Source organism: Chrysochloris asiatica, unplaced genomic scaffold (genome assembly GCF_000296735.1).
Source record: "Chrysochloris asiatica unplaced genomic scaffold, ChrAsi1.0 scaffold00305, whole genome shotgun sequence".
NCBI classification, from domain to species: domain Eukaryota; kingdom Metazoa; phylum Chordata; class Mammalia; order Afrosoricida; family Chrysochloridae; genus Chrysochloris; species Chrysochloris asiatica.
In genome coordinates, this window is record NW_006408823.1 from 223,459 (window position 1) to 250,070 (window position 26,612).

The 26,612-nt window shown below is 52.1% G+C and overlaps 1 protein-coding gene across 1 annotated transcript; it reads right to left on the minus strand.

Annotated features, from left to right (window-relative positions):
- Positions 1 to 473: 473 nt before the first annotated feature.
- SLX4 (SLX4 structure-specific endonuclease subunit) lies at positions 474 to 21,235 on the minus strand. The gene is made up of 15 exons (XM_006874903.1): positions 21,189 to 21,235; positions 20,611 to 21,032; positions 18,402 to 18,623; positions 16,397 to 16,586; positions 14,921 to 15,133; positions 11,912 to 12,120; positions 11,371 to 11,687; positions 10,389 to 10,623; positions 9,821 to 9,909; positions 9,582 to 9,728; positions 8,364 to 8,533; positions 5,453 to 7,599; positions 2,240 to 2,342; positions 1,208 to 1,606; positions 474 to 828 (listed from the first exon to the last, which is right to left on the minus strand). Exons 1-15 carry the CDS (start codon positions 21,233 to 21,235, stop codon positions 474 to 476), a joined length of 5,265 nt encoding a protein of 1,754 aa, XP_006874965.1.
- Between the last annotated feature and the right edge of the window lie 5,377 nt (positions 21,236 to 26,612).

Here is a 26,612-nt window from a genome sequence, read left to right on the forward strand (position 1 = left end):
GATTCTTGTCTGGAGCAGGGACACATCCGAGTGATTCTGACAAAGCCTTTTTATTGCACTTCATACAAAACTGACCGCACCGCGTGGACAACAGACAAAGACGAGGTTGAGGGTGGAGAGAGAGAGCTGTACTACTTTTCCGTCCGGCACCTGAGCTCCTGAACAGCGCCAAGCTTTCAGGGTCCTGGCCAGGCCCTCCTATGGTCTAGTCTGGAGACTGCTGGTAACAATGACAGGTGTCTGTGGTAGGCAGTGGGGAGCCTGGTGGTGGGCTACTGCTGGTGATGGGTTTCTGGTCCAAGTGTAGAAGGGACAGCTAGACCCACGTGGCTGCGGTTCAGAATGTGGACACACAGAGCAGGTGGGCTGACGGGGCCCACAGAGGGACAGACATGGCAGGTTAAGGGAAAGAGGGTCACTGGGCAGCAGGTTCCAAACACCGCATCAGGAGCAGAACCCAGGGGGGCAGCCCCTCAGTCCTGCCCGCGCTTCTTTCTGCCCGCAGGCCGCCGGCCCCTCTTCCTCTGGAGTCGCTCCTTCCTGGCAGCCGCGGTGGTGAAGGTGATGCACTGGGCATCCAGGAAGTCCAGCAGCTTCCCCGTGGCCAGGCGGATGCCGTTCTGCCTCAGCTCCGCCTGTAGGGCTGCCAGCTCCAGGGGCTGGTACCGCAGGACCTTCAGGTACAGTGCGGGCTGGGAGCGGATGTAGCGCCACACTGCCGCCTCCGTGTCGGCTGTCCTGGTGGCCGCCTGTGAGGCAGTTACCCCCTCCTCACCTTCATCAGCACCCTCAGACTCAAAGGCCACTCCAAACTCACCGGTGGAAGAGCTGGAAAGAATGGAGCAGCGGCAGGTGAAACCTCACCCTGCCTGGTCTCTGGAGGGCATCAGCGTGTCCACAGAACCCAGAGTGGCGCTGGAATGATGCCCAGGGCTGCAGGTCCTTCCCGGGCAGTCTAACTGGGCTAGCTGGCAGGGTTTCACACCCCCCACCCCCAAAGGCAGTTACCCTGAGGGGGTGGTCTCTGTGGTTGAGCAAGGAGGGCCATCAGGGACTGGGGTCCAAAAGGCTCTGCTTGCGAGGCTGGGGCCACAGTGGCACCACCTGCCCGCATGTTCTTTGAGTCAAACCCGGAAGGCAGCCAGTGGCCTTTCTGCCCAGCTTTTCACCCCAGTGCTCAGAGGACCCTCCCCTCCCACCCAGTTACCTCTGTGAGCCCCAGGACCCATCACTGCTGGTCACTGAGCTGGCTGCAGACTCCTGGGAGGCGGGAAGCTGGCCGTCACCATCGGAGCCTGGAGGCGTGTGCAGGGCTGGGGGGGTTTTCCCTGGCTGCTTCCTCCTGCGTCGGGGGCTTTTGATCTCAGTGGGCCCTGTTGGTTTTTGGAGGTTGGGGCCAGCAGTATCTTCTGGCAGGAGGTGACCTCCTGCCCTTGAAGTCTTGGTGGCCTCGGTGGTGGTGGCAGCGGAGAAGGTGTGGGTTGGAGGCACCTGTGAGGATGGGATCTCATCCTCAGAGTCGGACTCCAGGGTCTGGTGGGTGTACTGGAATATCTCCTTTAGCTTGAGAACCATCTGGCGCTTGGGCAGAGGACGGACTCCAAACCTATACCGGAAAGTAGGGGAATGCTGGTGGTCAGCCACATGCTGCCAGACACACAGACTACAGTGGCACTCAACCACACTCTGCCAGTCCCACGAGCGGCTGGCTGCTCAGCAAACATGATGTGTTTGCTTCTGATGAGCAGTCAGAGGCCTATGTCTTTCTGAAGTGATGACTGAGCTTTCTCTGAAGACATTCCCACCACAGTATTCTGAGCACTGGCGGAGCCCTGGAAGAGGCAGAGACAGCTTCCCGTTTCCCAAGTTGAAGCGCAGCATTCATCTGTACGCGAACATGATGATGCTCTTTTACAAGTCCGGTCTCTTGACTCAAGATGGTTAAAACTGGGATTCCTGGTACTGGGGGGCAACCTGGAGGACCTAGAGTTCATAGCCTCTCAGACCAAATACTTTGGAAACCAGTATGTGTAGTAGGTGTGGAAACTCAGGCAGCTCCCCCCAGCTCCCTCGGAACTGTGCAATCGCCTTCCTCCTAGTAGACCTCACCACCCGATAGTCTTCCTCACGAGCCCACAGCAGTCATGTCCGCCAAGAACCCAACTCCCAGCCTTGGTGAGCCCAGTAAGGCACAGGAGGAAAGGGCCCCAATGAGCAGAACCCCAAGAACCACACTGACCTGTCCAGCTCTTTCTTCAGCACCGGGGTCTCCATAATGGAGTATCGTGGCATTGGGGTGATGGGCACTTTGGGGGGTAAGTTCTTCTTCCGGTGAGTACCTTCTGGGGAGAACACAAGAAGCACAGGGTTTAGAATGAGGGGCCTGGAGTTTCCGCATGTGACACCAAGTGCCACTTTGCTCTTCGAAAGCAGCCAACTCCCAGCCCTCTCAGCTGTGATGGATCGTGTAGCACTTGAGAGCCTCAGCCACACGTGGTGGCACACGAATGCTGTGGTGAGACCTGAGGCAAGTCACTAAAAGAGCATTTGATCCAGCGACAACATGAAATAAAGGGTAGCCCTGTGACCTTTCCCACAGCTGACAAGTCAGCAAAGTTTTACAACTCAACAATGAAAGTATCACCCAGATAAAAAATGAGCAAAGGACCTAAGTAGACATTTCTTCAAAGAAGACAAACAGGCGTGAAAACACGTTCAACCTTGTCAATCATCTGGGACAAGCGAATCAAATGCACCGTGAGCATCCACGTCACACTCACGAGACTGAGAACTCAGCCTGCTACTGTTGGGTCACTTCCCAAAGCTGCTCCCGCAAGTCTTTAAAGTGTCATCTATACCGAAGCAGGTTGCCAGGTGGGTCTACCTGGGAGCTGCTGGTGGGCTTGAACCTCTGACCTTTCTGTTAGCAGCTGAGCGCTTTAGTCACTGCGCCACTTGGGCTCATAACTGAACTGTTGCTTAGGGTCTCCTCAGCTGTGAAACTTCATGGGAGCAAATCGTCCGGCTAGCTGATGGTGGGTTTGATCCGCCAATCTCAGCAGCCAAGCACGTAACAGTTGTGCCACCAGGGATCCTCTCACACCCGCTTGCTGTTAAGTGTCAAGTCAGTTCTGACTCATATCAACCCTGTGGAAGGTTTCCAAGGAGCAGCTGGGGGGGTCTGAACTGCTGACCTTGCAGTTAGCTGTCCAGTGCTTATCCTTCCATGCCAGGACCCCTCACCCTGCCTGGGATGCCTATTATAGGTATCAAATGTAAAGAGCGGGATTGTGGGGAGTCCAAGTGCTGATGAGGATGTGGAGAAACTGGAACTGTCTGTTGCTATGGAGACAGTTGGCACAGCCTCTGGAAAACCAGCAGCGGCTCGGCAGTTTCTCAGAGTGAGGCTCCGCAAGATCTCACTCCTAGGTATGTGCCCCAGAGCAATGGATACTAACGTCCACAGAAAAACCAATTTTTTTTTTTTTTTTTTTAACGTAGTGGCATTATTTGTTCAAAAAATGGACACAACCAAATGTCCATCCACAGATGACTGGATGAACAAAATGTGCTCTTTCCACACAATATGGAGTGTGACCTGGCCATAGAAAGGAGTGAAGCTCTGCTTCCGGCTTCAAAGTCAGGCCTGTAGTGTGACTGCATTTATGTGAAATGTCCTCAACAGGCAAATCCCGAGAGACAGGGAGCCTATTACGGTCCTTTTTGCTGTAACATGCCCACATAAATGACAAGCACATATACATACAATGCTCCCTTTAGCACACACAGGAAACGAATGCATGAAGGAGTTGTGTGGTCTGCAGAGGACTGTGTTATTTACATAAACTGTGGTTCCTGGTTGCCAGGGGCTGGGGGCAGGGGGCAGGGAAGAGATGGCGAAGGACTACTTAGTGGGCATAAGGGCCTTTTCGGGGTGATAAAAATGTTTTGGAATTAGACCATGAAAATGGTTGCACAACATGATGACTATTCTAGACACCCTGCACCGTATACTTCAAATGGATACATGGTATGGAATGTGACGTGTATCTCAGTAAGGTGTTTTTTAAATGGACAGTTCAGGATTTGGCCCGTTACTTATTTAAGATCATGGAGCCCTGGGAGACTCTGACAGAGTTAAACACTCTGTCTCCTGAAAAATCCTCCAAATTCTTGGTAGATTTCCATTTCTCACAGTCTTGAAAGCCCTCTCAGTCCGCAGGCTAATACCCCGGGGTCTGAAGTCCACCACCCTGGTTCTCAGAGCAGCACCTGAGAACCAGTCAGAAATGCAAATCCCCCCAGCTGCCCTGATTCACTGAAGCAGAAGCTCTGGGGAGGGCCCCACCACTCGCCTTGGGAAGTTTCTAGAAGACCTGACCCTCAGGGCTGGGAGGCGCTGGCCCTTGGTACCTGATCAGCCTAGAGTTCAGGGGGAAAGAAAACTCCAGGCCATGAGGCAGATGCTGGGCTTCCCTGCCCATCCCCGCTCATCTGCCCCTCCTGGGAGCAGCCGCACTGGAGGGTCTTTGCTTCTCCCCTAGTGCCAGAAATGACAGTTGAAGGAGGTTCTGGCTCACTCTCTTACAAGTGAGCTTTCCTGTTTGTGTCTGCTCTGTCACGTCCAATAAGCTGGGACGAGGAGGAGGACGACAACGACTGCGGGGACAGAGCTGGCTCTGACCTTTTTCCTTGAAATGGAAGTGAAATTCCTACCATAGAAAAGGAACCACATTCAACAGTCTGGCTCAGTGGCCTTTAGTAGTTTCACCATGTTGAGCCTACCTGTGTCCAGTTCCAGAACATTTTCACCCCCCAAAAGGGAGCCCAGTACCCACCATAGTCACTGTCCATTCTCCCAGGAAACCACTAATCTGCCTCTTATCTCTACTGACTAGTTTGTTCTGGATCTTTCTTAGAGGTGAAGGCTTCCAATAAGTGCCTGCTGCTGAGTATGGCTGTTTCGTGTTCACCTACGGCAGCAGTGTCAGAACTTCATTTCTCTTTGTGGCTAGCGGACCACGTTGTGTCCACCCATCCATCTGCTGATGGACACGTGTGTTACATCATCTGTAGGGTGCTGTGACTATGTTGCTGAGCATGTGTGTGCACTGCTGCGTGGATGTGTTTTTGCGTCTATTGGTTGGACACCTCAGACAGGACTTCCTGGGTCACATAGTGATACTATGTGTAGTTTTTTTCAGGAACCAAACTGGACCCTAAGGTGCGGGGAGTTTGCTGAGCAGGGTCTTTACCTCTCCTGGGAGGTTCAGATGGTGTCTTATGGCCACTTCCTGGGGGACCCGTGTGGTCAGACGCGTTTAGGAAACACTGACTTATAGGAGAAAAGAGAGTGTGTGTGTGTGGCTGAGGGCTGCTCCCCTCATCGTGGGGATGGCCTGGCCCATGACTGCTCTTGCCCAGCCCGTCACCCCAGCCTCCTGTTACTCACTGGGTGTCTCTGAGCCTCCAGGTCTTCCAGCTCGGTTTGCGCTTCGTCTCTGGGTCAGAGGGAGAAGCTCTGGAGACTTCTCTTCCCCGTCCCAGTCGTCCCACAAAGCTGAATTCAGATAGCTCAGCTTGCTGCCCCCTGGAGAGCTGGCCAGAGGGGACTGCTCTTGAATTCCTCCCAAGTTAGGGCAGTTCCTCCGGATCGGGGTGGTGTCCAGGGGCCCGGGGGAGTCACAGGCCAGGTGACCCGAGGCCTCCCTTGCCCTGGTGCTAGGGCTGCTGGTGCTCAGGGGGCCGGTCCGCTCCATGTTCAGGTGGTCGATGGGAATTGGTGAGAGGGGTTCTGCACTCCAGCAGCAGTCGTCCACGGGAATGGGGGGCTCCCTGTCCAGCAGGGGGCTGCTGTTTGCCTGGTGGGGAGCCACCCCAGGTTCGTCGTCACTGTCCTCGACTTCCACCACCTCACTCGAAGTGGCCTGACTCAGCCAGAGTGGCCTGGGTGGTGAGCATCTCCGTGGTGGACAGGGAGCTACAGGAGAGAGGTGGTGCCTGGGCTGCTGACCGTAGGGGTTTCTGGGGGCACGCCTTCTGCCCTCAGAGTTCCCTGGGGAGGCAGTAACCAGCTGTGGTGGCACCATCCGCGGCACAAGGACTGGAAACGTGTCGGTGGCTTCATCTGCATCCCTGCTTGCACATGGGGTCCTGGGCTCCAGGTGCACCGCCTTATGCACTGATGTCCTAGAGCCCACGCTGGAGGCCTGGGGCTGAGGGCAGTAGAGGTGGCTCCCATGGACCAGCGGTGTGGCAGGCACCAGCCATGACATGTCTGTGGCACTGTCCTCCTCAGGGCTGCTCTCCCCAGGATGGAAGAGCCCACGTCGCCCTCTGTCACCTACGTGGCCCCGGTTCCCTGGCAGCTCGCCTGCCCCCTGCTGAAGCTCGGCTTCCCTTCCTGGCAGGCTAGGAGAACATTCCAGATCCGCGTCGATGTCAATGACGGAAAAGAGCTCTGAGGACCTGGGGCTGACTTCCAGCACTTTCTTTTCCTCCACGAGGTCACTGGGCACAGGTCTCGCTCTAGTCTGTTTTAGCTCCAGCTCCTCGTCTGAATCTAGCAGCAGAATCACATCAGTGTCTCTGCTCACAGCTGAAGAGGCGTGCGCAGGGCTGGAACTGGAGGGGGCGGAGTCTGACTGGGTGAGGTCAATGGACGAGGACTTTCCTGGAGAGGCCCCCATGGAACCTCGGCCTCCCTGGTGGCCTGGGTCTGGAAGGAAGGCAGGGACACCACTGTCCCGCCTCTGCTTCGATGCTACAACTGGGGAATCCCAGGAGACCACCCTGGAAGTCACAGTCTGCGATCTCGATCGTGGTGTCAACAGGGATGATTCACCTGCATGGTGAGGCCGGGGGTGTGGCCGGGGGGGACTCACGCCCCAGGTGGGCTGTTGCACTGCAGGTGCCTGCTGGCATCGGGGGGAACAGGACACCCCCTTGTGGTCCTCTTGCTTGCCTGTTATCTGGGTGGGTTCAGAGTATTCCCCTTGAGTTGCTGAGAAAAACTGCTCAGAATCCTCAAAGGTGTACAAAACGGAGCGGCCTCTCCTTCCTGCCCGAAACCGGCCAGGAGGGCTGGAGGAGCTGCACTGGCCAGGTGCTTTCCACATGGCTTCCTGCTCAGGAGGTCCTGAGTCCTCCTCCCCGTGGGGACGCTGGCCCCGGGAGGAGACGGGCGCTGCCAGGCTCGGGTCACTTCCTTGCCCAGACGACTCCTTGTGTCCTGCATCTTCTAGCTGCCCTTGAGCCAGGACACACGCAGGAGCTGGACACTCCTCCCTGAGCTGGTCAGCTGCTTCGTCTCTTGTTGCTGTTCTTTCCTCTTGGAGTAGCTTCCGCTGAGTAGCAGCAAATTCATAAATTTCTTCCATCTCGACCTCGTCCACCTTTTCTCTGTCCTCTCCATGGCCCTCAGGCTTTGCCAGGGCCTCTGCGTCTCCTTCTTCGTCCAGCCACATTGACCTCAAGACTTCTTGGAAGTTGTCCGCTCTGCTGACACAGTCCTCCTCTTCCTTCTTCCAGGGAGCACTGTGTGCGTCCGTCTCCAGAGGTGCTTGTTCACACACATGGGCAAGCTCACTCACACCAAACCTGCAACGTAGACCCGGGTACGTCAGGAGCCAGCTGAGGACCAGAGCAGGCTGCAAATTGCTCCTGGCTTCTCCCCTTCCCCTTCAAAGTGCCCACCCTTGTGTCCAGCAACATCTCCAGGCCACTGGGTTATAGACTCCAGAGCCACCATTCAGGCAGGGTCCATGAACACCATCGCAGTGAGTGAAACTGGGTGAATATGGCTAAGGTTAGAATTATGGTGCTTAGGGACTGAACTGCATCTTCCCAAAGTTGCTGTGGTAAATCCTAACCCCTGTACCTGGGTTTATAATCCCATCTGGGAATGGGCTTTGTCAGTCTAGGGTATCTACTAAACCAATCTCTCGGGATAGAAAAGAGCGGATGAAGCCAGGAAGCAGAGGTGGGGAGGAAATGCTTAATGATGATTACTGTGGGGCCAGGGGAGAGAGACCTTCCCTCAGAGCCAACAAAGAATGCCTCCCCCTGGAGCTGGCCCCCTGAGTGTAGACTACTAGCCTCCTAAACCACGAGAAACACCTTTCTGCTTATTAACCGCCTCCTGGGGTATGTCTGTTATACTAGAAAGCTAAGCTGTGGAACTCAATGGGGTCTGTAAAACTGGAGAGGGCCTGCCTTCCAAGGCGCTTCTGGGAGGTGGGAGGTTTCAAACCTTTTGGTGAGTAGTTGAGTACTTAACTATCTGCACCACCAGGAACTTGTAAACCCACTAGTCCTGGCCAATAATCCCAAGGGCTGTGAAATCAGGAGGAGGACGAGCTGACCTGAGGGCCAGGGAATGCAGGTCAGGAGCCAGGGAGAAGGACAAGCCAGTGTCTGCAGTGTAGAGGTAGTGCAGGAAGGCCCGGGCTGCCTCTGTGCTAACATCACTCAGCAGGACGCGCTGGGTCCTCAGGTCCCCATCTTCTATAGCGACGAAGCCTTCCCTGTTTACCTGAGGGGGACGCAAAACAGAACTGGCTTGTTGGGTGCACCAGCACAGCTGGAAGCGAGACCGCCTGACTCTCGTCTTCCCAGAGCAGCACTCGCCGATGTTGAGTTCCTGTGCTGGCTGGGTCTGTATGCTGGCCACAGCATTTCTGTTTTCAACATCAAATCAGAGATGAGCATTCAAGAGCCCACTTAGCTCCCTCTTGACAGATCTACCAAAGGCTCGCTGCTGACAGGGGGAGAAGCAGCACATTCCCAGATTCCTGGTGTGACACTAGGGACAAACCATGTCAGAACAGTGTCAGAGCAGAGGCTGGTGAGCACAGCCTGCAGCTACTGCCAATAGGGAAAGAGGGAGCAATTCTGGGAAGAAGGGATTATCACTCGACCAAACGCAAAATCTGAAGTTTCACAATCCGGAGGTCTTCCCCTTCCACCACTTCCTAACCTCAAATGTCTTTCTTGCTTCCCCGCTGAAGCCGTAACCACAATGGCAGTGGAGAGGACAGACGCTGCCAGGCGAGGAACGGAGGGAGAAAGACGAGAGAACGTGGGAGGGAAGGGATGTGAGGAAGGCTCAAGACAGAGCTGCTGCCCTTAGTCCTCCGGCAGGTCTGCAACTCAACTCAAACCCATAGCTCCATTTTCAGCCAAACAATAGAGAGGCCTATAAGAGTAACAGTAACAGTAATCCAGGGAGCTACCCACTCCTAGAATAATCAACCACGTGAGATTCAAGGGGCAGCATTTGCCCCCAGACAAAATAGAGAAGGTGAGGAAACAAGCAAGAATGGAGACAGGAATCAGAGGCCTGAAGTGGGACAAGAGGACTGCAGTCAATGAGATGAAACACAACAGGTAGAAGGACTGGACGGAAACCGGATCTGCTCTGTAAACCTCCACCTAATTCCCAGTCAAAAGTTCCAAACCAGAGGACAGAGCTGAGGAGCCAGGAAGGCGGGATCGCAGGGAGAGACTGCTCAGAGGAGAAGGCAGCACATGGGGGGAGAGGAAAGGGCAAGGCAGTGTGAGGAGGAAGGGGCTGGACTTACGTGCTGGATGAGAAGTGGGCACCGCGCGTAAAGCACAAACTTGTGGGCGTAAAGCACCTCCCCACTGTCCACCTGGAACTGGACGTCACTCAGGTGTGGGTTATTGACCATGGCTCCGAAGTCAGAGAGCAGCAGGCCAAGGTAGAGCTGCAGCAGGGACAGTGGACAGCGGTCAATGGCTACATGTGGTCACACGTACGCTAGGGGGCGCTAGTGAGAGGGAGGGCCTGGGTTCTTACCGAGGTGCGGCTGCCCCTCTCCAGATGCTCCTCTTGGGGTGGCAGGACGAACCCCGACAGCGGGAGGCTGCTGGGCACCAAATCTACGGCTGAGAGAAGGGCCAGCAGGTTAGGCCAGCAGCCGAACCCCAAGCAGGGCATTTGGTAAGTGACTGTGTCTCTGGTTAGAGCCACAGAGAACATCAGCCAGAAGGCTGTGTCCTTGGTTAACATTGGAGGGACACTGAGTGAGTCACTACCAAGTGCATTGTCCTGTGAGCAGAGAGACAAGCAGCTACCTAGAGGGATTGAGAAGGAACCCTGGTAGCCTGTGGCTTAGGCGTTGGTCTGTAGTTGCAAGATCCAAGGCTGAACTCAGCAGCCATTCTGCAGGAGAGAGTGGGGCAGCCAGCTGCAGTCATGAGTCCCAGTCTGCCCTTGTCCCCCACAGTTGCTGACTTGGATCTGACTCAATGGCAGAGGGTCTAGGCAGAGATCAAAGTGCTCTTCCCCTGGTCCCAGAGTGAGCCACGAACCTCAGAGCCAAGCTGCCATCATGGCGGCTGGCCGCCATCCCTCCTGGTCTCACCTGCTTCTCCGCCCCAGTCAGCCAGGCCCCCGCTGCTGGGCCCCAGCCCCTCTCCCGCCAGGTCCATGAGGTCCTGCAGGGCCTGGCGCTCCTTCTGGCTGGAGGAGGGCGATGCCTTCTGGCCAACAGGCTCCACAGAGTCCACTCTGGGGCCACAGGGGATGAGCGGTGGGCTTGCATCCAGCTTCAGCTGGTCAGGCTGCATTACTGGACTTGTTGGTTCCTTCTTGAGACCCTAGGATGAGTCAGAAGGTCAATCTGGCCATGTTGTTAGCCTCACACAGGGGTCAGGGGAGGCCTGGCTGGAGCACATGGCGGTGCGACTCTTCTCATCAGACATCACCAGGGTCGGACAAGGGTTCTGTCAGAGCCAAGGCCCAGCTGGTGGCACCCACATTAGGAAGAAGGTTTGTCATGGAGCCTTGGACCCGCCCTCCCAACCAGTCCCCAGCTATTGTTCAGTTGACCCGGCTTCTAACGCCCCTGTGCGTGTCAGTGTACAAGTGCAACCACAGAGGGTTTTCAATGGCGGAGTTTTCTGAGCTAAATTGCCAGGTCTTTCTTTGGCGGTGCCTCTGGGTGGACTCTGCCCACCTTCCAGTCACCAGCCAAGTGCAGGAACTGTTTGCACAGCCTGGGAATTCCTCCTAGGTGTGTAGCTGGGCTCAGGTGGACGAGTCCAGGACCACCTATGTCAGAGATGCTTGAATCGCTTGTTTAGAATGCAGAATCCTGGAGCCCACTGCAGACAGATGATGGCAACAGCTCTGGGACCAGGGCCCGGCTTTCTGCATCTTAAACCACCTCCCTAGGAGGACACTGAATTTAGAGAACCAAGGGTCCTCTGCTCTGACCAAGGAGCAACACGCTGTGATGACACCCTCCCCACCTCTACCAACCTCCCAGATTTCCCGCTGCCAGTGCAGCTCCGGCAGCCTCTCCTCAGAGCCTGTTGGCAGGTGTGTGGAGGGGAGGGCCTCACCTGGACGGGTTGCCGGGGCACGATGGGCGGGACCAAGTTAGTCGTGTAGAAGGCCTCTAAGGTCCAGCTTCCAGCCAGGGCGCTGCCCTCCCACAGAAACTTCTGCCTCCCCTCAGCAAGCTGCAGACGCCAGCCAGCTTTCTCCGACTCTTTCTTCAAGAGTCCACTCTTGGGCAGTGGCGGCGTGCTGGAGATCACTACCTCCTCTGCAAAGAGCATGGCCACTCGCTTCTCTGTGTGTTGCTGCGCAGCCTCGGAATCCTGGAGCAGCAGTGGGGGCAGGGAGCTGGTGAGCTGCTTCCTACGGCTTTTCTTGTCTAGAGATAAACAAGCAGCATCGGGTCAGTGATGGAGTCTACCCACCCATCTGGTGGTCAGCTCCAGGTGGACAGCAGTACGGGAAGGCTCTCCCTGGGGTCACCACAGGCTGAGGCCACTATACTGCTCCCAACCCCTATATCTGCTCCAGATGCCCTGAATCTGCTTCCCGGCCCCCCGTATCTGCTCTCAGTCCCCCATATCTGCTCCCATGTCCCAATACCTGCTCCTGGCTTAAACCACTTGGAAAAAGCACTCTCTAGTTTGAGCGTTGGCTCAGGCCCGGACTGCTCCACCTCCGATCGGGACAGAGCCATGGCCATCAGCAGGTCCTCAGAGGGTGCCTCCGGTTGGTTGATCTTCCGTCTTTTGGGGGGCTCCTTCTTGTTGGGGGCTCCTTTCCGTTTCAGACTTCCAACTTGATGGCTGAAGCTTAGAAAGCAGTCAGAGAGGTGAGTTAGTGATGGCTGAGACCTGGCCCCACCTGACAAAAGAGCGAGACCAGTTCTCCTTGGTGGGGGCGTCAGGAGGGGGCTGGGTGTTCTCAGTGGAGGCTCTAAGAGGGGGCTAGACATTATTAGTGGGGGCTCCAGGGGGCTGCTTCAGGGTCTGTGCTTATTCTACTGCCTCAGATGAGGTTACAAGATCTTGTTCAAAAGTCCACATGATCTAGACGTGGACCGGTGGTGCTGACTGGGAGCAGGAGGACCTAGTCCACCCATGAGCTGCCACCCAGCAGGCTCTTGGTGGACAAACAGAGTCGTGTGTAGGACCTGTATCCTGACACGGCCAAAGCCTCCTGCAGGAGTCCAGAGAAACAATGGGACACTTGATGGCTCCCTGGCAGCTCCTTGGGTCCCTACCAGCTTCACCTACCTACTGCTGATGCCCGCAGGCAGTCCTGTTGGCACCTGCCAGGAAGGGCCCCTTTCCTCCTCTAGGACCCCAACCCTGCCTTAAGGACAAGCCACCCTGCTCAGCTTGCAGCCTGGTCAGCTGACTTGGTAGTCGAGGGGACGCTTCTCAGGCTTCCTGGCTCATTGGGTTTGGAGGGCGTCTGCCTGGGTGAGCCTCGCCAGGCTGGACACAAAGCAGGTGAGAAAAGAAGTTTCAACAGAGCAAACCTAGGAATCACCCTGGGAGTTCCAAATGAGCCTTAATTCACTTCCAACTTCCCAGGAAGTCAGTATAACAGCTGTAGTCTTTAAAAGGTCAAAGAGGTGCCCCAAAGTCTGGGGTCTCTCATGTAGCAGCTGCCATGGGTGCCCCTCGCATCCCAGTAGGCAAGGCCCAGTCAGCTATGGGGCTGAAGCTAAAGGGGAAGCATATGAGGGGCGCAGGGGGTGCACACAAGGGGCGGCCTCTGACCAGCACTTTCCTCAACAGGAATTCAGACTACATCAGAGCTCCAGAGCTCCCCAGCTTGGCCATGGGGGGTCCCAGATGGAGAGGGGGGGGTCCACTGCAGTAGCTTCCTACTCTCCCCACCTTCTAGACATACCCACCCATGTTGTGTTTCTTTTAAACCCAGACATAATGCATCTGAGCAGGCCACTGAGGTCTGGTCTGGCCAGAGAGATGAGTCCCTGCCATGACCTCAGAGAGGTCCTGCCAAACTCTCCAACACTAGTGTTCATGAAGGAAGCTCTGGTGGGACAATGTTCTCGGCTAAGCTCTCAGCTGCTAACTGAAACGTCAGCGGTTTGAACCAACCTGTGGCTCCAAGGGAGAAGGACGTGGCAATGTGCCCCCATAAAGATGACAACACAGGAAGTCCTGTGGAGCGGTTCTACTCTGTCCACGGGCCGTTAGGAAGATCTCTACCAGCTGCTGTGGCATTGACTCTGGCTCCTAGTGGCCCTCTGGGACCCAGGAGAACTGCCCACAAATCTACAGCAACTGAGCACCGTATCTTTCTCCCTTGGGAGTGGCTGGCAGGCTCCACCCACTGACCTTCTGACTAGCAGCTGAGATAGCACTGTATTATCAGCACGCCTTACAAAGGTCTAAGCCAGAATTTTTTAAAAAGCTGACCAAAAACCCCAGGCTACTGAGTCAAGTATGAGTAGCCGTATAGGCTAGGGAAGAGCTGGCCCATAGGGTTGCAAACTGCAGTATCTAGTGGCTTCAAACCATCAACTTTGTGTCTAGCAGCTGAGTGTTTCACCTGGCTTCACCAGGATTCCATGAAGACCTAAGGGAGTAATTCAGGCTCAACTCACCAGGACCTGACCATAAGTGTTCCCACTAAAATCCAGGCAGGCCCGTGGACTGAGACAAGACCTCTGCCCCCGCCCCCGTTGGCACCAGTCCAGCTCAAGGGCCCAGAACCTGGTGCAGGCCACGACAGGGCCCACAGGCCATGGGGCTGGCCTTCCATTTCTCTGGCAGCTAGAGTCTGCACCCACTTCAATAAGGCCTGTTTTAACACATTTACACTTCCTTCATGCAAATTGTCTTAAAAATAAGGTTCCTTGGTTCTGTCTCACTGACTCTCTTGAATTTTGTCAAATAATCGCAAATTGTTGTTGGGTGCCTGTGTGTGGATCCCTACTCACCGGGACCCTGCAGGCAGAGCAGAGCAGCCCCATCTTTATTGGGGTAGACCCCCAGGTCCTCCTCCCACAGAGCCGCTGGCTCTCCAGGGCACCTGAGTCTTATATGAAAACGAAGACAACTGGAGTCCACTGGGATAGAAACCATGCTGGGTAACGTTATGTGAGGAGAGGAGGGGAGTGGCTAAGTGCTTCGCTGCCCTGAGGGCACTAGGATCAGAAAACTCTTAGGAAGGAAGGACTTGCAGGAAACCATTCCAGCTCTTTCCACACACCTGGCTGTCTTGCCACTTCAAAGCCTTCAAAGACAGACAACCTCAGAGACTGTGCCTCATTCTTAACTCTGTCATTTACAGAAAACAAAGAGGGCTCTACATCCCTCCAGCATTCTAAGATTTATTTGACAAACAAAACAAAGAGACTGGTTGAATAGAGACTAGTAGAACCCTGACGCTATGGTCTCAGTTAGACACCCTGCAAGCCTGGAACTGAACCCACTTTTCAGCCAAATGACAAGCCTACGAAGTGAACAAGAGCACCCGGGAGGAACATGCTCCGCACAACAATCAAACTGCTGACTAGGAAGAGAATTTGTTCTGTAAATAGTCACACAGCCCACAATTAAAAATAAACGCCCATTTTTCAGCGTCTTCACTTTGCTTGTCCGTGGGCCTCACCTGGGGGTGGTGGGGCTGCAGTCCCCCTCGAGTTGTGCTGTCTGCTGTCGCACAGCTTGCAGGAGGAGCTGGGGGCAGACCTCCATCTTCACTGCGCACTGCTTCAGGTGACTGCTTCGGCTCTTGAAGGTGAGGAACAATCTGCCACAGATGGGGCACTCGGGGACCTGAGGGGCAGAGGGTCTCAGTGCCTTTTCCGCCTCATCCAAACATCTGTGGGGAGATGGCAGAGAGGAAACGCAGCCTCCTTGGTGGTGTGGATCACAGCTGACAGGGAGCCATGTCAATGCATAGCCACAACGAGTCACAGGCTGTTTCCCCAGCCTGTTCCCTCCCCACCCAGCGTGAATGTCTCCTGGCAGTCCTGCTGGGTGTAATAAGCCAGGCTCCAGACACACAGCTGAGGCATCTGTTAGCAAAGGTGACTAATGATTTCACTCTGTTAGAAAGGGCCCTGCAATTCTGCTCCGCGGAACATGCCCCAGAGGAATGAGGACGTGTGGCCACACAGAAAGCTACACACAGGTTCAAAGCAGCACTATTGGAGTGTCCATCGATAGATGAATGGATGAATGAACACATGGGGATGGGGGAGAAGAAACAGACGCTATGTGGGGAGGGGTCGTCTACAAGGAACGTCCAGGGCTCCTGACAAGGAAGGGACCAACACGGCTGACACTGGCTTGGACTTTTAGCCTCTGGCATGGTAAGAAAACAAATTTCTGTATTTTAAAGCCCAAATAACAACAGAAAAGATGAACAGATCAATGCGGGTTCTCCATAGGAATGGAAGCGCCTTAAGGAGGACTGAAATTCTGATATGTGATATGACGTGGACGAACCCGGAAACCACTCTGCAGAGTGAAAAGTCAGATGTCAAAGACTGCATACTGTACAAGTCCATTAGTATAAAATGTCCACAAGAGGCCAACCTTTCCCACAAGATTCAGAAAGCAGAGGATGGCTGGCAGAACGGGGCAGATACAGGGAGTACAGGATTCGGGTTCCTTTTTGGGTGATGAGAATGTTCTAAAGCGGACTGATGGTATGGTGGCACATCAGAGACTGAAAACCCTTGGTGTGTACACTTTGTTTTTTTTTTTTTGGTGTGTACACTTTTGAGCAGTGAATTGTGTGGTTTGATTTATATTTAAATGAATTACATCTCATTCAAACTGTTTAAGGAAGTGCAGTGGCTCTATACAATAAGTACTGGATTGCAAACCACAAGGTCCCCGGTTCGAGCCCACCAGCCGCTCCACAGGAGCAAGATGAGACCTTTTAGTCCCTTGATGATTTACAGCCTCGGAAACCCTAGATAGGGTCACTATGAATTGAAACTGATTCAATGGCACTTTACAACAACAACAAAACTGTTTTAAAAAAAAAAGAGAAGGGAAAAAAGCAAGCAAAGGAAGGCTGAGGTCCATCGCTATGTGGACGTGTCCTAGGACTCGTACCTTAGACTCTTCCTACCTGTTCATGTGCTGTTCCCTCCGCGTCACGTTCATGGTGGACAGGTCCTTCTGGCAGATTTGGCAGAAAAACCATCCTTTCTCCTCCAAGTCATCTGCATGGGCGGGTGCTGCTTCCTGCCCCAACTCCTGCTGCAGGGCGAGGGCCACCGCCATGTCGCTCTCTGTGGCAGGGGGCGTGGGTTCATAGCCTGGCGAGAAGCAATGGAGACTCATGAGGACAGGCTCCAAGGGCAAACTCACCTGTGGGTGTTACAGAGTGTGGATGTTGTGGATCCTCAAGGTGAGACTGCCAGCGTGGTGCCAGAGGTCACATTGTCAACAGGAGCCCGTGTGGCGCAACACTCAAGCACGCAGCCGCTAACAGAAAGGTGGGTGGCTGCAACCCATCTGGTGGCTCCTCGGGAGAAAAGACCCCAGGCAACGTGATGAGGAGGTTCTACTCTATCACGTGGGGTCGCTCTGAGTCACAATTGCCTCATCTGCACGCCACCCCAGCCTGCGGAGGTCTGGTGGGCTGGTCTCTTCCGGGTTTCTTTCCCTCTCCCTCACTCTCATTGGAGCTGAGTGTCCATATTGTGTTGGGGACAAAGGGGAACAGCTGACATGATGCACCTCGGGGGGGGTGTGTGTGTGTGTGTGCACCAGGAAGTGCAGAGCACTTGTGACTCATTCCTGATAGACCTCTGACCAATTACAGAGGTGAGAGACAGCGGCGGCGCAGGCAAGCCCAGGCTGCCTGGTGCTTTTTTACCAATCTCTAGTGAAATCCTGTGTGTTGTTCACTAGAGATCAGTGCGCAACCACAAGTGCTGCCTTTGCTGGTAGGGTCCTCCATCCCTGGTTAGAGGAAGGGTTGAAATGACATCATGAGGAAACAATGAAATCAACCCAGAAGTGGGAAACTTTACGAGACAAACTTACATGGACTACAAAAAGTCAATGCTGTGCGGAAGAGAAAGAGACGGGGGCACCGTGGTCGGTTCCAGACAGCAGGAGACTGTCGGGCTATGAGCACATGCAGGCTGTGAAGTCACACTGACTCCCAGCTCCAAAACTAGAACAGAGCCTGGCTAGCAAGGCAAATCAGACTGTGGGTACCAGGTATGCTCATGGAGATGCGGTTCGTGGGCCATGCACCCGGGAGGAACTGGGATGATGTATCATGCTGCCTAGAACTTACTTGGACATGGTGCATACCAAATGTATATTTATAGACATTGTTACTAGGTGCCAATTAGTTGGTGCCGACTCATAGCGACCCTGCATACGGCTTCTGAGGAGCAGCTGGTGGGTTTGAACCGCCAACCTTGTGGTTAGCAGTCTAGTGATAGTCCTACACACCACACCAGGACTCCTATTTATAGACATAGATAAGAGGATATATGGCAAACTGTTAACAATGATTAAATCTGAGTTAAAGGCATAGAAAGGTCATTATATCTTTTTTTAATCCTTTCCATTTTTCTCCATATTTGAATGACTTTATAATAAAAAAATCAGGACGACAAAGGAGAAATTGGTACAGGCATCCCTTGTTGTATTGTGTGCCACTTTCTGTCGCCTCACAGACACTGGTCTGTCTACAGACTGAAAGGCTGCGACAGCCCTGCTAGGGAGCATGTCTGGAGGCACTGTTCTCCCCACCTCATGTCTCTGGGTCATTCTCACAACATCTCAAACGCTTTGCGATGTTGTTGTACACTGAAGAGGCTATACTCTGGGGCCCACAGCACTTTTCTCTGTATTGGGAAACCAAACAACGTGCCTGAGCCACTTTACTGTGATACTTGCTTTACTGCTGCTGGTCTGGAACCTGCAAGACCTGCCTTGTCAGAGAAGCGAAGTGAGAAGAGATTCAGTTCTCTAGCTAGACACAGTGAGCTGACAAAGCTACCGGCCACTTGGCGTCCCAGAGCACACACGCCGTGATGGTGAGCCCCCCTCTCCCTTTCCCTGGAGTCATCACTGACCTTGGGGTGGAAGATGAAGCGTCCCTATCATACCATTCCCCACCACTGTCTCTTCTTGAGGGTCCTCTGGGGTGTTTTCTGCAGTTGCTGCCTCGAATGAGCATGTGCCGGAAGTATGTCTCAGACGAGTAGGGTCTGCTCTCTTGAACCGCTGCATTCGCTGAAGGACCAGCTCTGTTGTCCGCGGCTTGGAAGGACTAGGCACCACTGGGATCGGCCCGGAAGCAGGAGATTGGACATCACCGATGGGAGCACCTTTAGGGGAAGAAAACAGTCACTCGCACCTGGTCTAGCTGGAGAAACAAGCCTGCTCCCCAGGTACAGGTTAGATTCAGGCTTCAAAGAGGTGCTTCACCAATGAAAGCAGGTGTGATCAACTGGGAACAGATCTGACTGGTTATTGGCAAACTTTACTGTTATGTTAATACGACAGGACTTCAAAAACTTTGTAGAAAAATTCCATATCTTCCAATTTAATTTTTCCAAAATCTTTTTGAAGCCCCCTTGTATAGAGCTGGGCTTTGAGCCAATTCAGTTATGGCTGATGTAGTGACACTGGAACTCACTCAAAATGTACTGCCATTGAGTCAATTCGGACTCACAGTGACCCTCTACATGGCTTCGACGATTGTAAATCTTTATGAGAGCAGACAGCCTCATTTTCCTCCTGGTAGTTTTGAACCGCCAACTTGACAGTTAGCAGCCCAACACTTACCCATCTGCACTACCAGTCACAAGGGCTCCTTGTAATGGGACAGTAAATACAAAATCATTGGGAATGTGAAATAACTGGGAGAATAAACTGTGGGTGTACTGGAATGGGGAAATGACACACTGAAGTCCTGGATTGGGAAGTAAATCTACGAGCAGCCTGAGGCAGGAGACCGGATTCCTGACAGGACTGTGGACAGCGACTGACATTCAAGGCGGTGAGTCAGCCACCAGCTCCAAGCAGGGCGCTGTTGGTTCTGACTCTGCTGCTCAAGAGATTTGGCTGCCGCCCTTGTTTTCTAAGGAGACTGAAGTTTCTGGCAGGACATCAATCCACAATTTTTCCAGTTCACTCCCATTTTACAAATTTGGGTCTGTTCCAATGTCACTTCATTAGCCATGACTGAACCAGAAAGAATGTGTCCAAAGCCCCAGTATAAACGTAACGACAAGATCTGTGACAGGAGGGGAGGGTGGGAAGTCACTGCTAATGATTACGCCACTTCTTTCTGGAGCGAGGAAAGGTGCTAAAATTCTGTGAATATACTAAAAGTCACTGGATGGACTTTAGAATTGGATGGAATGTGAGTTCTAGTTCAGTGACGCTTCACTGAAGAAACACTCAGGACAAGCCTTTACCTCTATCTACAGCAGGTGCTCCCCCTTTCACATGAGGCCTGTAGCTGGCCTGCCATGGACCCCCCTGGGCTTGAGAGCCAATGTTGCAGGTTTGCATGTGGGGGCAGTCTTCTGCAGAATCGGGTACAGCTTGCAGTAGTCTCGGCTTCAGCGACATCATGGAAGCCTTACAGCCATCCCCCGGGCTGTCGGTACCCAACTCCTGCGAGGAACGGCTGACCTCACTAGTAATAAAAATCCAACTTTCAGATCCAGTGGTGAAGGGAAGAAAGTCTGAGAACTCACGACCCCAAAGGTCTTGTGGTATGTTCTAAATGCAAGGGTGGTTTCAGTTCAGCATGCAGAAAGTATCGCTCAGTGTACCAAGGTGGCAGAGTGGGGAAACTTTAAACAGATAAACACATGGATTAGAAAACAGAATTCTCTATTTTCAACTCCTCTTGGGAGAAGAAAGGAAAGGCCTGAAGTTTCTCCTAGGATATAAACCCACATGTCACCCTCAGACAAAGAGTTTCAGATAGCTGGTGGGAAAAAAAATGGAATTGAAAGATAATAGAATTTTCCCATGAACTCTTTCAAATCCCCTCATGCTTCTTTCTCAGTAACCTAACCAAAAACTGGCTAGCCTGTTCCTTACTCACCTTGGAATGAAGCCTCGAAAATGACAGTAACAGTATTTTAATGTTCACATTACATTTGTCAACCACTTACTGGAAACATTACCAGAAAATTCTAAAAGAGCAGAAGACTCCAAACATAAGCATGTAAAGTAATAATAATAATAATAAATTCACAGAGGGCCTGTACCAGTATCATGACACTTGTTTAAAACAAGAGTCCACCCGGCTGGGTGTTCAGGCTGACTGCCTATTTTTATCAATCAAGTTTGTACCTGTCTGGGGGTTCTGAACACCATCTCCGAGTGCAGGCAGATCCACCGCAGGCACCTGTGCGGGCGGGAGCACGTGGTCCGCCCCATTCTCCGTGGGCGTTATCGGCTCCTGCTCTTGCGACTTGGCAGCTCCTCGATTGGCAGCCCGTGAGGCCTGTCTGCCAACTCGTGACTTCTTCTCCGTTGAGCCTGGGAGGGTTTTGCTCTTGCTGGCAGTCTGTCTGGGCTTTTTCAGTTTGTTTCTTATCTGAGTGCTGCTTGAGGCCTTTGGCTTCTTCCTATCTCGTGACAATTCCTTGGGTCCACTCTTTTTCACCCTTTGGAAATAGCTGCTGCACAGTTCTTTAAAATCATCATCTGACTCCTCCATTGTCTGACCGGTGTCAAGATGTTCCTGTTGGTTTTCAGAGGAGACGGCTGACCTGGACCCAGGTGCCCGGAGGAGAAAGGGAACTGCAGGTAAGACTGAGCTGGTCCCCCTCACACTCCCTGCTTCGCGGGGGCTCTTCTGTTCTTCTCACTGGGATGCTTGGAGAGTTCGTACAACCGAGTCACAAGTACTGTTTGCTCCTCTGTACCGATTTAAAACATCTTTCTTCCAATCGGGCTTGAGGTTAAGCAACATGGTGTGACCTTCCCTCTGTGAAAGCTCCCATTTGAGTGAATGTCTTGTTGTCTGATAAGACGCTTCTGAGACAGAAAATATATGAACCTGGTGCTTAGCTCACCATGGTGTGACAGAAGGGTTGGTTTGTTGAAGTTTGCACCTGTGGAAAACCAAAAGTATCTAAGTGTAATGAGCAGACATTGTTATTCCATGTCATTTCTCCCAGAAAAGTCCAGAAGCACATGGGACACGGGGAATGTCTACAGAGTAACAATGTGATTTGTTGCTACGAAGTGCCATTGAGTCAGTTCCAATCCATAGCGACCCTGTATAGGGTTTCCGAGGAGCGGCTGGTGAATTTGAACCCCTGACCTGTGGTTCAAACTGACCTTGCAGCCCAACGCATTAACCCACAGCAACACACGAGGACTCCACGGAGTAACAACACTCCTGTCAAGTCCTCAGGTGCAGCCTGGGTGAACACAGACTGACTGTCGGACAGAACATCACAGCCCAGCAGAGGAAAGAGACCTAGGAAGCTGAAAGTATATCCTTCCATAGACAGAAGAATATGTGCATTTTGGAAGAGTACTGTGTTTACTAAATTTGGCAAGTAAGGCCCATGAGGGACAGTTACCACAGTAACAAGGTGACCACTAGATCCAGAAGAACTAGCTCTAGTCTTAAGGAGCCATGGTAGTGCAATGGTTACGTGCTTGGCTAATAACTGTAAGTTTGGTGGTTTGAACCCATGAGCCACTCTGCAGTCTGCTTCCCTAAAGATAGCAGCCTAGAAAATTCTCAGGGACAGTTCTGCTCTATCACATGGGATCACTGAGTAAAAACTGACTTCTTGGCACCCAACAACAATAACAACGCTGGGCTAAGGTAGGTCTTCAAACGGGTTCATCCCGGTTTTACCTCCATGCTGAAACTTTGCTTTTCCATCCCAGATAGAAGAAATCTAAATCTACATTTTCACAAGATACCCAGGCGGTGATTCTTAAATGCATATGTACCTGAATTACATGAAGGAGCCCTGGTATGGATGGCATTGTCAGATAAGCATTGCATTGGTAACCTCAAGGTTGGCAGGTCAAATGCACCAGCTGCTCTTGGAAACCCTAATCAGGGTCGCTCTGAGTTGGAACTGACTTGAGAGCCCACCACCACCACCACAACTGTATGGAATGGGTAACATTAATTGCTTAATGTTTGTCTGGCACACTTCCAGCTGCTTAACAAGACTTTAAAAGGCATTCAGTCCTTAAAACAAGGGACACTGGTGGAGCAACATTAAGTATTCTGATGCTAACCAAAACACTGGCAGATGACAACCATCCAGCAGCCCTACAGGAGAAAAACCCTGGGCATCTACTTCCGTCAAGATTAGAGCCTAGAAAACCCCATGTGGCAGATCTAGTCTGTCACATGGGGTTGCTATCAGTTGATGACTTAGTAACACCTAACAACAACTGTCCTTACCAACAGTCTTCTAAGGTAGAATTTACCCCTTACCTCCTATATAGCAAGGAAACAGGATGAGAAACTGACTCAAGTTCACACAGCTTTCTCAAGTGGCAGGGCTGGGATCAACCTGGGCAATCTGGATCCAGATGGCCAGTTCTTACATTTTTATTCATTTACTTATTATCTGACCCTCATACGTGAAAATGTTGCAAGGGCACAGGTCCATCTGTTTTATTTTGTCTTCCTCTTGCCTGATCCAGTGGACAATGATGTGTTGCACTGGTGTTATAACCAGAGGGGAGAGAAAGCTGCAGGGAGAAAAGATCAGCTCACAAGGGCCTGGAATTAAAGGCTAAGTAAACTGAATCTGTACCCTGATGGTCGTGGGGTGTGAAGAGAGCAAATCCCACCTCCTCCACAACTGTATTGAGTCAGTTCACACCTGTTGTGGGGAGCTGCTTTTTAGGGGGTCCTGATGCATGGCAAGCCATGTGCTAGAAAAATGTGGCATTGAGTTGATTCCAACTCATAACAACCCTGGTGAGTTTTGGTTAGGAACCAGTGCTTATCCTACAGTGCCACACTAGGACTCCATGTGGTAGAGTTGTTAAGTGCATCCAAGTCGGTTCCGACCCATAGCGACCCTGTATAGGGCTTCCAAGGAGCGGCTGGTGAGCTTGAACCACCAACCTTGCGGTTCAAACCGATTTTGCAGCCCCAGCACATTACACGCAGTAGTAGTGCCACACCAGGACTGCTCTATAGGTTTTTCTCTGCTGTGGTCTTTACAGAGGAGCCCCTGGGTGGTGCAAATGGCTGAGCACTAGCCGAAAGTTGGTAGTTTGAACACACCCAGCGACACCTTGTTAGATCTGCTTGGAAACCTTCTGTAGCCCTTCTATGCTGCACACTTGGAGTCACCATGAATCAGAATCGAATTGATGACAATAATCATTACGGAAGCAGTACGCCGCCAGGCCTTTCTTCCGCGGGGCGCACGGTGGGTTGACCTGCCAACCTTTAGGTGAGGGAGCACACAGCTTGGTAATCTGGGTTTCTGTCCGCCTCCTGTACACGCTCAGTTAACGTTCGCTGAGTGAGGTGAGGGAACCCTCCGCTTCCTCAGCTTCCTGCGGGCTCCTCAACTTCCACTCAGCTTCGCACCGCGACCGCGCCAGATCCACCGATGTGCGGGATGAATGGGGAAACGCGGGCCCATTCTCCTTCCCTCGATCCCGCAACACACAGAGGGAGGGATGGGGAACGGCTTGGAACAGGGCAGTTAAGGGCTCTGACGGCTGGAAGCATTCCGATCGCGGTGACAACTCCGGCTGCCAACGGACCCCGGGACCGTGACCACCGCAGCATCCGGACCCACCCCCTACCCCCTCGGGCGGGCCCTCTCCACCCAGCGCGGCTCCGGTCCTTACACCGTGGCTTCCGAGACCAAAGGACCTGTGAGGGCGGTGGGCGAGAAAGGCCCGAGGTGACAGCACATCCGCCTCCCGGGTTCACACTCCGGGCCCCAAAGCCCGGCTCCTCCTACCTCAGGCGCCGCCGCGGCACCGTCTCAACGGAGAACGACGCGCCTGCGCGTGCGCCGCCAGGCGCTCCTGCGGAGAGCTGAGTGTGCGCAGGCGCTGAGAAGCCAAAAAAGGCCCGCTTCCCAGGGTGCTTTGCGGTTCCAGCTTGCGGAAGAGAGCTTTTCCGGTCTGCGTGAGACTGAGCGGAAGTACGATGCTCGTCGGGCTCGGCGGAGCAGTGTCGTTGGTATTGTTAGCGTCATCGAGTCTGTACCATAGTGACCCCAAGAACACGGTCTAGCTCTGCTCCATCCTCAGAACCGTTGCCATGTTTGAGCACATTGTTGGAGCCACTGGTCGAGCCATCTCGTTGAAGGTTTTTCTCCTTTCCGCTAACTCTCTACAATACCCGGCGTAATGTCCTTCACCGGGGTCTGTGGGGTCCCTCCCGAGAACACTTCCGAAGTCTGAGAGATGAAGTCTGGCCAAACTGTTCGAAGGAGCATTCTGTGTGTACTGCCAAGATACGTTCGTTCTTGTGGCAGTCCATGGTTTATTCCGTTTTCTTCGCCATAATTAAAAGGCATCCATTCTTTTTCAGTCTTTCTAGTTCATTACCCGGTTAGCACATGTACTTGAGGTGCTAGAAGATACCATGACTTGAGTCAGACACACTTTAGTCCTCAAGGTGACATCTTTACTTTTCAACATTTGGTTGTTGTTAAGTGCCCTTGAGTTAATAAGGACTTTACGATGCTGTATAGGGCTTCCAAGGAGCTGATGGTGGGTTTGAACCGCTGACCTTGCAGTTAGCAGCCCAGTGTTTCTCCTACAGTGCCACACCAGGTCTTTTGCAGCACATTTGCCCAATAGAATAAGGCCTGCGATTTCTTGACAGCCTCTTCCATGGGTGTAGATTGTGGATTCATGTAAAACAAAATCCTTGACAACTTCAATGTTTTCTCAGTTTATTGTGATGTTGTGTATTGGTCCAGTTGTGAGACTTTTTCTTTTGTTTGTGTTGAGTTGTAATCCATACTGAAGGCTGTGGTTTTTAATTTTCATCAATAAATGTTTTAAGTCCTATTTGTTTTCAGCAAGCAAGCATGTATCACCTGCGTATCACAGGCTGTTAATGAGTCCTCCTCCAATATTGAAAACTCTTTCTTCCTCCTATAGTCCAGTTCTAGGATGCCTTTCCTGGTGTGGCGTCGTAGGTTAATGCACTGGACCGCAAAGTGAGTTTGAACCACAAGGTCCCCAGAGACTTCAGTGCAGCTTAAACTTCTTTGACCAGATGTTTTTGGTAACACTGACTCGTACATGGTTCCTAAGTGGTTCAAGTTTGGCAACTAAGAGGAATGATCAGAATTTGGAAAATATGGCCTTGGTGCCGATAAAAATGATGTTGGAGACTGCATGATAGAATTTTGTAAGACCAATGACTTACTCAATTAAAAAACATGTTTAAGCAACATACAAGGCAACTATACACATGTACTTCATCAGATGAAATAAACAGGAATCAAGTTGACTACATTATGGAAAAGCTCAGTATCATCAGCCAAAACAAGACCAGGAGCAGCCTATGGAATGGACCATCAGTTGCTCATATGCACATTCAGGCTGAAGCTGAAGAAAATTAAAACAAGTTCACGAGAGCCAAGATATGACTTTGAATATATCCCACCTGAATTTAGAGACCATCTCAAGAACAGATAAGATGCATTAGACACTACTGACCAAAGACCATAGAAGTTGTGGAATGATATCAAGAACACAGGGAAAAAGCAACAGTCAAAAGACAGGAAAGAAAGAAAAGCCTACATTGGATGTTAGAAGAAACTCTGAAACTTGTTCTCCAGTGTAGAGATACTAAAGTGAATGGAAGAAACTTAGGTAGTCAAAGAGTTCAACTGAAGATTTCAAAGGTCAGTTCATGAAAATACAGTGTTGACAGTGCAGGCTAAAATATACAAGAGGGAGGTTAGCAGAAGAAAGATGTAGGTACTTAGAGACACAGGAAAGAATGCAATATTTAAAATGAACAGAAGTAAGTACTGTTAACTCGTGGTACCGGAAGAGGATTGCAGTCATTGGAATGAAAGTATGATTTGCTTAATGTAAAACTGATGATCTGCTCTGTAAACCTGGATTCAATTCACACACAAAAAATTTTAATTACAATAAAAAAATTAAAGTACAAGAAAGAAAGGTGATAATGGATGTCACAAGAGACTCAAACTTGCTCTTAAGCATAGAGAAGCTAAAGTTAATGGAACAAATGAGGAGGTAAAAAGCTGAACAGAAAATTTCAAAGGACAGCTCAAGAAAACAAAGTCAAGTATTCTAATGTGCAAAAGTACCTGGAGCTAGAAAATCAAAAAGGAAGAACACACTTA

Coding starts and splice junctions, on each gene's coding strand:
- SLX4 (XM_006874903.1), bottom strand. CDS start 21,235: ATGTTGCTTAACCTCAAGCCCGATTGGAAGAAAGATGTTTTAAATCG. Junction 10,624..11,370: donor TGCCCCGGCAACCCGTCCAG/GTGAGGCCCTCC, acceptor GACTCATCCTAG/GGTCTCAAGAAGGAACCAAC. Junction 829..1,207: donor GGGTCCTGGGGCTCACAGAG/GTAACTGGGTGG, acceptor CATTCTTTCCAG/CTCTTCCACCGGTGAGTTTG.